The sequence below is a fragment of the Sturnira hondurensis genome, unplaced genomic scaffold (genome assembly GCF_014824575.4).
Source record: "Sturnira hondurensis isolate 20B ecotype Veracruz unplaced genomic scaffold, ASM1482457v3 Scaffold0021632, whole genome shotgun sequence".
NCBI lineage: Eukaryota > Metazoa > Chordata > Mammalia > Chiroptera > Phyllostomidae > Sturnira > Sturnira hondurensis.
In genome coordinates this window covers 327,416-339,246 of record NW_028094263.1, presented here as the reverse complement: position 1 = coordinate 339,246, position 11,831 = coordinate 327,416, and the positions used below count along the sequence as shown (strand labels likewise).

Here is an 11,831-nt window from a genome sequence, read left to right as displayed (position 1 = left end):
AGGGACTGGAAATCTCTTGAGGGGAGCCCTCGGAATCCTCGTGTGACCTACCAGGAGCCTGACTGGTTCTCACCAATACCCTTCCCTCCCAAGCGCCAGATCTCAGCAGACAAGTGGGGATCAGAATGCTAATAAAGCTTCAGCCCGAGCTGCCCCTGTGCTGCCAACCCTGGCTCCTTCCAGCCCCAAAGCAGACAGTACACAATGTGCCAAAACGGATTCTGCCACTTTATTCATATAAGAGGTCACAAGCCACAGGACTTTAAAGTGCGTGAAATTCACTGGCAATAAAGCCGCACATATATACCAGCCTCCCCCGCCCCCCACCACCTTGCTCCATTCATTGTCACTTGTCCGGGGGCAGGGGTTGGCACCCGTCATGGAAGGTGGGGGCCAGCAAGGAAAAAGGATGTCAGTGCTGGAGAGACAGGAGCATCAGTGGTCTGACACCAGGGACAGAGAGTCGGCCCACGGTGACGCTACACACTGAGGGCAGGGCAGGGTCAGCCCAGCCTCTTGAAGGCTGCAGGTAAGTTTTCTCCACCTATTTATCCCTCGTGGCCAGTGCCTGGCATTTCAGACAGATTTAACTCCTTCATCTGTCTCTGGTTTTGCCTATAACTTGAGTAGTTCAGAGCCCACAGTTCAGCTGGAAGGTGTCCCCCCTACACAACCAACACAAACCGCAGCAGAAGTTCATTTCAGGGTTGTGGTGGGGAGGCGCTTCTGCCAGGTGCTGCGTGAGTGCGCTCTGTTAAGTGCATGTGCCCACAAGTGTGGTGACAGCAGGTGAGTGTGTGTGTGCACGTCCGGCAAAAATCCCTGGACAGCTGCTTAGCCAGAAGGAATCCCACTCACTGACTGCTACATGGGGCGGCCAGTGGGGCTGGAGGAAGGGCGTGATCGACACAGACAGGGAAAGCAGCTCTGCTTTCCCAGAGAGCAGGGGGAAGCCTGCTCCCCATTCTGACCCTCCTTAGGCCAGTCTGTGCCTGCCCATGTCCTTTTTACCCAACACAAGGCCCCTTACTCCCTGCCAGCTCAGCACACCAGCCATAGACACAGGGCAGCTCTTAGTGCTGGCCTCTTCTCACCGAGTTCTGTGTCAAGGCAGCCCCTCCCACCCCCACCAGGCAACGAGACAGACCTGGAGGGAAAGCTTCCACCTCTCTCCTTCCCCTCCCTCAGGAATGGGATTTGGGTAAGGACCTCAGAAACCTTGGCTCAAACTCTACCCCAATCTAGACCTTCTAAAAGAAATAAAGTGCTTTGCTCTGCATGAATCCCAGAGAGAATGGCACCACGGAATGGCCTAGGTAGTCTTCTCGACACTGCAAATACCCCCTGCCAGTCCGCAGTGCACACACAGGATACCATCCTAACTAAACACGTGCAATGTGGGAGCCCCTCGCCCACCTCCAAACACACACCGTCAACCCGCCCTTTCCAACAGCAGGTGCTACAGACAGGAAAGTCAGTCACACCAATGGTCTCCCCCGGTCCAGGCCTGCACCCGTCTACCAGGAAGAGGTAAGTACAGTGGCTCCGTGGGCCTGGCCTCTAAGGGGAGCGGAAGGCCGAGAAACTGCAGATCCAGGGAACAAGAGCGCTCACACCCGGCCTGACACACCCTTCATGCTTCTTAGGTAGCAGCACCACACCTGCCTGTGGTTGCTAAGCTAGAACGTTGGGAGGAGCCAACCAGGCACTGGCTCTTGTTCCTGGGAACCTGCAACACACCCCCCAGGACATACAGAGGTCCCTCAAAGCCTGCTGGGCCCCAAGCTCAGCAGTTGGGCTGCTAGCACCAGGCTGATGCCCCCTCTGTCCACGAAAGGATGGCCCTTAGTTTCCTTTTTCCCAGCACTGAATGTCTATGCTCAGGACCCACCCTTCCAGTATAAACCCTGCCAGGAAGGAAGAGGTGGCAAGGTGACCCATCTCCCCACTAAATCTCGTACGTGCTGCCTGCCAGGCCCCCCTTTAACCCAGACCACTCAAGTTCCAGGTACTAAACTTCACTTATCCTGTCCTCTCTGGGTCTTAGGACCAAAGAGAGAGGGGCTGGCAACCCAATTACCTAAGGACCCTTGATTCAGGAAGTTGGAATTATAGGCTGATGCTTGTTAGGAACTGCCTGAGTTGATTCCGAGGCCACAGCCTGGGTGACGGGAAATCAGTCGGGCACACATCACCCACCAGGAACCTGTGCGCTGTTTCTCTGGGGCCTGAGCGGCAGCCTCCGATGCCCGCAACGCTCTCTCCCGGGAGCCCCAGCCTGAGCTGCCTCTGTCTCCCCTCTCACTGAGACAGTGTGGTTCCCGCCGGACACCGGTGAGGCCTCACTACAGAGGGAGTGGGTGGGGGGTTTTCTCGGGTGGGAGACAGAGCACAGGAAGTTGAGGGGCGGTGGTGTGTGCAGGAAAGCAAAGACAGTGCTGCTGCTACCATAAGCGCAGGCGCGGGGCCCGGGAGGGCTAAAGGACATCCGTCTCCCTCTCGATCCCCACGTATTTGAGGGCGTCAGCTTGGCTGTACCTGTCCCAGAGCAGGAGGAGGAAGGAGATTACCATCGGGGCTTCTGTGATTAAAAAGATGGAGTCCCCTCCCGTTTCACTTCCCCTCCCACTTCTCAACAACAGTTAGCAAGGCTCCCCCTTCTGAGACAAAGCACCGGAGATCGGAACCAAGAAAAGGCCCTGACCACCAGAGGACCCTCTCCTTCCTCCGTATCACCCACTTAAGCCCCCCAATCAATTCCAACAGCCACCCTTTCCACCTCTAGGGCCACCTCTGTAGGACCGGTCCTGGCTGCCTCACCTGTAATCAAAGAAGAGCTCTTCGCCAGCCTGAATTGCCCTCTTGGCAAAGATCCCAATCCGGTGGTCCCCATTCACCATGACCACTGCAAAGAGGATACACCCAGGGCTAGGTTCCCAGTCCACCCCAAGCCAATGATCAGTCTGGCTCTGGATGAATTTTCTCTCAATTCCCAGTGAAAACATAAATGGAGTGGAGTTAGAAAGTAGTCAGTAAAGTTGCCCGTATGCTTTTACACTGCTTTTTCTCACAACTGACTTGGGGAAAGAATGATCTTCAAAACGTTTGTGTTTTGGCGGAAATGTTTATATTTGTATGTTTATATTTGTAATGTTTATAATGTATTCACTGAGAAAAAAACCATTATGAAACTGAGAGACAGAGGCTCAAAATGGTATCAGACATTAACCATGATTATCTCTGGACAAAAAGTAACTCAGCTAAAACAAGTAAATAATAGACAGAAATCACAGTAAATGAAGCATACATTCCCCGGCCTACCTCCCAGGTCACTGGGAACTCACCTTTGGCATAACAATTGGGGTTCACTGAATGGTTTGCAAACCGAATTTTGTTTCCTTTCCGGGTCGCATCCACTACAAAATCTGTGTAAAGTAAACCAAGGAAGACTGTGAGCTCACCAGGCAACTCCATAGCTTCTTGAGCCTGAATTTAAAATCAATCACATGGTAACGGAAACAAGACAATCCAGTGGGAATTCTGAAGCCCAGTGTACTAGTAGGAGCTGGGAAAGCAGGCAGCATGAGAATGCAGCTTAAAAGAAAAAAACAAAAAAGAATTCAGCTTCATGCGGGAGCACTCCCCGTGGGCCCCCCCTGCTGGAGTTGTGGAGCTCCTGTGCTCATCTGGGAAGGGAGCGTTCTGAGGTGTGAGTGCTCAGTGCTCCGATTACAAACACAACCTGGAGATGGAAGTTCTCCCAAAGCAAGTGAACTGTGGCGCATGGTGTCTCTGAGTTCAATCTCACCACCTTGCTCTGTGCATCTGTTGGAAGATTCAGAGCTGACCTGAACCAGGACCACGACAAGGCACATCTGGAAGGAGGACCTGCTCAAGACCACCTTGGGATGAGGGGGACTCCGTACCATTGTTGAGGTTGAAGAGGAAGCTGGACATGTACTTGTCATAGACCTTCCCTCGTCGATCAGCCTCATCCTGAGAGATGAGCTGCAGAGACAGAAAAGGATCAGATGGCAGGGGGTTAGGCTGTCTGCTCAGAGCACTGAACCCTGCCCACAGACAGCAGTTGGGGGTGGTGGGGGTGGTGTCACATACTGAGTGCCACGAGGCGAATCACAACATATGAGCTCGGGATATTCCATTCCAATCCCTACCTAGGCCAGCCAGTGTGGAGGCTGAAAAGAGGACCCCCACCCCCGCCTGCCCCTCTTGTGTGGCCCGAACTGCCAAAGAGATTAAGAAGAATGGTTTGTTTCAGGACTGCAACAGTTCCGTGGGATCCCCCAAGAGGCCACATGAGAACTCACTGAGTTATTTAGAGATTAATTCACAGAAGTCTGGACCACAGAAAATCAGGGTTTCTCAACAGCACCTCCCCACATAAGAGTGTGGGCCAAACCGATAGCACTCACCTCCCCACAGTATTCAGAAATGAACTCATTCTTCTGCACAGACTCCTTAATGAAGGTGCCCCATCCGGCCACATCCGAGGGGGCCAGCAGCAGGTGCTGGGGAAGAGAGACAAACCTCAGACTACAGGGTGTGGGTGACGAGGGGTATCTGTGCAAGGTGTGCATGTGGACGGGGAGGGGGGGGCAGGGTGGAAAGAGGTAGCAACTGTAAGAGGATCTGAAAACAGAAAAAGGCTTCGGCCACCCTGTTCTGCTGGGAAGAAAACAGAACGTGACCTTCTTCCTCTAGACCTGGGCCCTTCTGGACCTGAGTCTATGGGAATTCACTGCTGCATGTCCAGTAAAAATGGACATCAATGACCAGTCCATCCTCTCCGCTCCTTTCGTCTGGCCAGTTCAGGGTGCCGCTTTTCTAACCCACCACTGGGAGAGAAGCTTTATTACTTCAGTAAATGTGTATTTTCAGGATTTAGCAAGCACCTGCATGTGCAAACCCTCCAAGGAGTCGGCAGAAACGGGCTGCTGGGGTCTGGGCAGCCCTCCCCGCCCCACTGCCCAGCCCAGAACCCTGAGAAAAGCCCTCACCTTCTTGAGGCCCCGCTGGATGCTGCAGTTTTTACAGGAAACCACTCTGCAGTCCCAGTGTTCGGAGGCCCCGCAGGTGAGACACAGGTCGGGGTCGCACTCCCGCACGGCCAGGTAGCAAGGACACTGCTTGGTGTTGCACTGGGTCTTACAGCGGCAGCCAGGGAAACGATTCTGACCTGGGCAGGGCAGAGGGCAAGGTCAGGGGGAAGAGCTGGCTAGTGCTGGTCAGGTCTGACTCGGGGACAGCAGAGCAGTCAATGTGACGTGTTCAAGGATATTCGGTAAAATAGGAGAGAAGTTCCTTGCCCAATAATCATACACTCAAACTTTTTCCCAATGAAAACAGAGCACTTCCCAACATGCACGCCTGAGAGTCAAACAAGCAGGTTTCACTGTGGACATGTAGTTCCTCGAAATTCCCCAACAGTGCTCTCCCTCCTCCTCGGGGCTGGGGTTTGGAAGGGAGGTGGGTAGTACCCCAAAGAAGATGAAATCAGTGTTTTTCACTGGGGAACACTCAACATCAAAACAAGTCATTCTGAGAGCAGAGTGCATCCGTTCTGTGCCACCATCCTGCACCCCTGCCCCACCCCAAAGTCCGAGCACCCCTCTTCTGTGGTTAAGACTGATATCTGCCATGGGCTGGGGGCATTTCCAGCGCAGCTGCCTGGGCACCGAGTTCTGCAAGGGCTGCCAGCAAACTGCCTTGAGGGAGAAGGGCACAGTGGGGTAAGACGTGAGAGAAGCGCTTTTAGCCTTCATCCTACGGTCTGCCAACAACCAGACCAGCCTGATATTAAAATGTCAGATATCAAACTAAACTGGACACAGGCAGAACTGTAACCTGTGTGTGTTATAAAACATTCTGGAAAGGGAGGATGTGACTGCTCCATACGTAAAAAGATCCTCCTATTTCTTAATTCTGTCCTGGAAGGTGAAGTTGGGAAAGTGTCTGATTTCTATATAATTGCTGTTTTTAGAATCATAGAAGTAAGGGTTTTTAAAAAATGACATTTCCAGATCTTCAGTCTCTTGCAGAATGCTTAAAGCACAGCAAACAGAATATGAGAAGACCTGTAAGCAGCAAAAGGCACAGGAGGTTGGGCAACCTGAGCGGCACCGAGGGCGCCGTTTGGCAGATATGGGGAAATGGAAGGGTCCTTACAGTCTGGGTTGCACTGGCAGAACTTCTCACAGAAATTCTGGGTCATGATGCAGGGGCAGGTGCTGTCACAGGGGCGGTCTGGGTGGTCGCAGGGCTGGTAGTTGTACACTTGGGTGGAAGAGTTATCTAGGAGAGAAGAGAACAGACCAGGACACTGTGGTGGCCACGCTCCCTGACTGCCCTCCCTCCCAGGTGTCCAATGGTGCTAATTCATGGTTAGAAGGCCTGTTCTAACCATGACCATGGACACACATTTAGTGCCTGAAATGAGAGGCAACCCTAGATGATGGCTGTTCATAAGCTACAATGGGGTGATTCGTTTTGTAGGGAAGGTGTGGAAATAGCCCAGGATTCTAGTGCAGCTATTTTGAGCACTGAATGAAGTCTAGACCAGAAAATGGCATACTGTGAAGGTCAGAGGCCACAAAGCCCCTAACTCTACCTCCTAAGAGATCTTTGCAGCTGCAGTGAGAAGCTGAGCTGTTCTCAGCTGCTGCAGAAAAGCTGCAGCCTGCCGGCGCGGTGGATGGCCAAATGCAGCCGCAGGCGGGTGGAGGGCCATGGCGGTGAGACCCGAGCGGAACCGCAGAAGGCCCTGATGGGACCTACCTTTCTTCAGCTGGATTTTCCTGCAGTGCGCAGCCCACAGCCTGAAAGAGAGAGACAGGGCAGGTCGGGGTCATGGTCCTAGGGGACTCTGCAGATGCAAGCAGAGGACAATGTGACCTGCTCTGAGGGACTGCGGTTGGTAGCTGGGGAGTGTCCTTCCAAGTCCCCGCACAGAGAGGCCAGAGTCCACCCCAAACACTGCTGGACTATGCCTCTAGACTTAAACAACATTCCCCACCCTCAACAAAGAAACATACATAAAACAAAAGACAAAAAACTAAATCCAACCCTCTATGTCTATTATAATACTATTGTTTCTCCCTCTCCTTGGCCTTTGGGGAGATGAAAATGTGGGGAGAGTTTCAAGTGGGGAGGTGAGAGGCTGTTTGGGAACATGCTCTGAGTGAAGGAATGGAAAGGGAGCAGCCACGGGGAATTCCTCCTGTATCTGGAATCGGAGTCAGTTCCTTCCTTCAGTAGGTGACAGTCACTAGGGAACCAAGCCAGGCAGAATGTCAATTTAAAAAAACAGCAAAAAACTTCCAACCCTAAGCAAAGGCTACCTAGAAAGTGTTATTGTGCAACTTAGATAAACAACACAGGTGCCAACAATGAAATTAAACAACTCTGGTCAGGACCGAGAAGCGGGCACCGTGGTGAACTAATCACTGAACGAGGAAAATGGCCTCATGGTGGAGCAGCGGGGCCAGCTCTCCTCCCACTGGCCAGATTAAGAGAAAACCAAACAGTTATCTCATGACCCTTAGCATCCAGGGATGGGCAAAAGGCTGGCCCGAGGCAGAGACCCACAGGGAGTGCTGAGCAGGACGGCTCCCCCTTGTGCAAAGCCAAACGGATGGGCAGCGGCTAAAGAGGGAGGCAGATGGGAAGTCTGAGGGGAGGGCAGAGCCCAGGAACAGCTTGTCCACAGAAAGTCCTTTGTCCCACCCTTGCCTGTGCTTTCTTTTCTTCTTCTGCGAGGGGTTCATGAGCTCGTCTGTTGGCAGCTTCAGGATAAGTGATTCTTTGACTGCAAACTGAAAGACCTGGAAAAGAAATCCAACAGGGCCTGTCATTCCTTCTTGAGCTAGGTGGTCACATAAGTGATCCAACCAGGGAGGGGCTCAGGAGGGTTCTAGAGAGCTCCAGGAAGCCGACTGAGCATCTCTGCAGTCAGAGAGAGACAGGGTGACAATGGCTCTGAAGTTAATTCTCACAAATTGAGAAAGGGGAGATACTGAACACAGTTAATAGCTTTCGTGGCTAGTGGCTTTCACCTATTGCTCTACCTACAAAGCCCTGCATATGGACTGATTCTTAACAGTATCCGTCTCCTCTTAGGAAGGGCAACTTTGTATACCTTGTATAGTGGGTGTAAGACCTGACATGCAATGGGAGAACCCCCCAAAATCAGAATTATCTTCTAAAGGGCGGGCCCCTTATAGTACAGGACTCCCTGGCTAGGTGAGTGTTCTAGGAACCCATCTGCATCAGTGTAGCAGCTGGTGTTGTTGTGAGAGGCTAAGTTCACCTTCAGTGAGTTTTTTTGGGAGACTCTTTCAACATGTTTGCCCATTTCATGATAGGCAATTTATGAGTGCACCTGTCCACGCTGTGCTGAGTATTCAGCCTAGTTTTTGACTAACAACTGCATGACCCCCGTGCTTCACCCTCCCTATTCACCCGATCTTGCCCCAAGCAACTTTTTTTTTGGTTTCCTTGGATGAAAAAAGTCCTCAAAAGGAAACATTTTGCCAATGTGTTAGAAGTGAAATTAAAAATGGCAGAAGCACTAAAAACCATCAAAATCAAGAAGTTCAAAAGTTTTGATCAGTGGAAAAAAGGCTCAACATGTGTGTTGCATTAAATGGAGAGTACTTGGAAGGTGACTGAAGTTTAAACATGTAAGAATAAGTAGACAATTTTTTATCTATAAATTCCGGGGTTTTTTGAGCTCCCTTCATATACCAGTACTAGCTCCCTCTGCTGGTATAAAGATGTCAGAGCCTGACTACAGGAAGGTGGGTTCCCTTTCATTGTGCTTCTTCCTTTACAGCATTCATTTGTAGCTCTTTCCCACCCACACCGCCCCCTTTTTGGTTATAGGCCCTTTTGAGAGTCCATGAAAAGTATACATCTTCTTCTTAGGAAATACGCATGAAAACTGTTTTGCACCCACTTTGATAGAATTTTAGGTTAAGAACCTGTGTCTCAGGGAAATAGGTCTAAGCTCCACAATGAGAGCAGTGGGCACTTCGACTCACGGCTCTACTGCTCTTTCTAAGTAAAGGGAGCCGGAAGAAGAGGCCGCAGAGACTCCTCCAGAAGTTAGGGAGCCCAGTGGGCAGGGCTCAAGCTCTGGCGTTCCTTTCTTTGCAGACAGACTGGCCTGGTCACCTGACTCCTGGTCCCTGTCCTACAGTGTCTCTCCGGCATTCTCGTCCTGCCTGTGGAGCATCAGTTGCTCCTGTCAAGCGGTGACTATGGCGACAGTATGAGTGAGTGGGGCGAGGTCTGGGCCTAGCTTTGGGGGTGGTGATCAGAAAACCCTGTGGTAGGACAGCCGTAGAATAAAGCAATGAGGAGGCTGATGGAGAGCACAGCAGCTGCAGCTGAGCAGTAGGAGTACACTAGGTAAGAACATCCCCAGAAAGACCTGGGTGTCTCTTCTAGAAAACGGATACACATTTAGAAGAAAAGGCAGGAACCAAAAAGAGAAGCTAAAAGTGTGCTGAAACATTCAGAAGAATTAAATGGTGGTTAAAGACAGAAATGAAAAGCCAGCAAGGAGGATGGCAAGTCCCCAAGCACTGCTAGGCCCGACCTTCGCTTCATGGCCTAGCAGCACTGGCTCACGCGGGCTGAGCCTGAGACAGCGAAGGGCTGACAGAGCAGGGCACAAAAGGAGGGCCTGATCTCACTCCGGCCACTTTCAGACAGTACCTGCTTGCAGGTCTTAGTCCCCAGGAGCCTTGCTATGGAACAGAAGTTGTTGAAGTAGGTGCCGTGAAAGACGCGGAAAAGAGACTCTTCAGCCCCAGTCCACTCCACAGGCTCCGACGGTGCTTCCACCACACAGAGCTGGGGTGGGGCCGGACTCGCCTTCTGTTTTGTGGGCGTCTGGCAGCGAGAGTTGGCCTCTAAGGAATAAGAGAAACAAAAGGTGCGCTGCAGCTGTCATCAGGGGTTGGCCACAGACTCAGAAGTACTTTACTTAAAAGGCAGCACAGTTAGGAACAGAAATAATATTCCCTGTCTCCACTGCTTATAGGTAAACCTGCGGAAAAACTAGCAATTTTATAAAACATAGTAATGGTAAGTGTTCGGAGGTGACCGAGGTTCACCCCAGTCCTCAGGTGGAAAGAAGAGATCATTCTCCGCTCACAGTACCTGAGGAGCTGGAGGCCCAGTCATTGCCCGTGTCCCTGTCACTGTCCCCTTCTTTAGTCTCAGCCACAGCAGAGGCTGAAGTGTTGGAGCAGGAAGCGCTGACCAGGTGGTGCCTTCGCCGGCGCCGGCCGGAGCACTTGGAGCGGGGGTTGTGCAGCATGGCGTACTCCTTCGCGCCCTCCTGCGGCAGACGGGCAGAGGCAGAAAACCGGAGTGGGCCCACAGTCATGTGTCTGTCCCACCGCCACCAAGCGTCTTCCTCAACACCGGTGCTCACGTGCAGCGATACTGTCTCTTTAGTTTGTTTGCTGTCCCAGATAAGTGTGACCATGTAACAGCCGCTTAGCAAACACCCTAAAACTTAGTAGCTTACACCTCTTCATAAAACAGCTATCCTATAAAGTGATCTTAAAAAGATACAATCTATGCATCTTCAACTTTCCAGTGAGCTGTATCTGAAATTCATTTGCATATTAATTGTTCGAAATTTGAGAACACATTCTGCTGTAGATGAGGTAATGAGGTGGAGAGGGAGAGGAACCTGCTTGAGAGTACATAGCTCCTTTTTCCAGCATGGGGACACGGAGCCACACTGCTCTTTACATTCTGCTGCCTTGCCTCTGCTTCAACAAAATGTGTAATTGCTGAATTTGTATAACATTACTACTTAATTTTGGAACTTCCTCCCAAATCAGTGTATTAAACTTGGAAGAGTAATTTTTCACTATTTTACAGCTATATATTATTAAATCCTCACCCGGATATATTTTTCATTACTTTTAGAGAGAGAGGGAGGGAGAGAGAGAGAGAAACATTCACGTGAGAGAGAAATATCAATTGGTTGCCTCCCATATGAGCCCCGACCGGGCACTGGACCCACAACCTAGGTATTGTCCTGACTGGGAATTGAACCTGCAACGTTTTGGTTATGGGATGATGCTCCAAACAACTGAGTCACACAAGCCAGGTTTGCTTTTCAGGTTTGCTTTTATTTTCTCTCTTTTAAAAAAAAATATTTAATTTATTTATTTTTAGACAGAGGAGAAGGGAGGGAGAAAGACAGAAACATCAATGTGTGGTTGCCTCTCATGTGGCCTCCACGGGGGATCCGGCCCCGCAACCCAGGCATGTGCCCCAACTGGGAATAGAACTGGTGACCCTCTGGTTCCCAGCCTGTGCCCAATCCACTGAGCTACACTAGCCAGGGCTCTTTTCTCTTTTTTTAAAGACTAAGTAACTATCATTCAGCTTGATTACCTATCTTCTTACCACACTTGGTTCCCAAAGACTTATAGCTATTTCTGAAAAGTAAATCTACATGTAAAGGATGAAGATTTACCATTTATAAGGATATCAATGGCAATTCAAAAAGTAAAGTGTCTTTTTTTTAATGTGTGGTTGCCTCTCACACGGCCCCTACTGGGGACTTGGCCTGCAACCCAGGCATGTGCCCTGATTGGGAACTGAACCAGCAACCTTTTGGTTTGCAGGCCAGGGCTCAATCCACTGAGCCACACCAGGCAGGGCTCAAAAGAAAAGTTCTGAATTAAGTGAATCTGGCATAATGTACCTACGCTAAGATGTGACACGCACAGCATCACTTACATTTTTACTCAAAATATTTACTGTGAGTATAATGAAGCCTC

The 11,831-nt window shown here is 50.8% G+C and overlaps 1 protein-coding gene across 4 annotated transcripts in view; it reads right to left on the bottom strand.

Annotated features, from left to right (window-relative positions):
* Positions 1-207: 207 nt before the first annotated feature.
* Positions 208-11,831, bottom strand: part of EZH1 (enhancer of zeste 1 polycomb repressive complex 2 subunit) — a 29,642-nt gene continuing 18,018 nt past the window's right edge. For 3 of the 4 annotated variants that reach the window (XM_037033551.1, XM_037033552.1, XM_037033550.1), the window contains 11 exons: positions 10,186-10,366; positions 9,739-9,935; positions 7,750-7,841; positions 6,796-6,836; positions 6,187-6,312; positions 5,019-5,197; positions 4,434-4,529; positions 3,927-4,008; positions 3,345-3,425; positions 2,821-2,905; positions 208-2,538 (listed from right to left, as the gene is read on the bottom strand). In XM_037033551.1, coding sequence (XP_036889446.1) covers positions 2,478-2,538; positions 2,821-2,905; positions 3,345-3,425; positions 3,927-4,008; positions 4,434-4,529; positions 5,019-5,197; positions 6,187-6,312; positions 6,796-6,836; positions 7,750-7,841; positions 9,739-9,935; positions 10,186-10,366 — 1,221 coding nt within the window. In that variant the 3' untranslated portion in view covers positions 208-2,477. Of the gene's footprint in view, positions 2,539-2,820; positions 2,906-3,344; positions 3,426-3,742; positions 3,826-3,926; positions 4,009-4,433; positions 4,530-5,018; positions 5,198-6,186; positions 6,313-6,795; positions 6,837-7,749; positions 7,842-9,738; positions 9,936-10,185; positions 10,367-11,831 lie in introns of those variants that run through there. The other variant, XR_005064658.1, reaches the window with a different exon arrangement.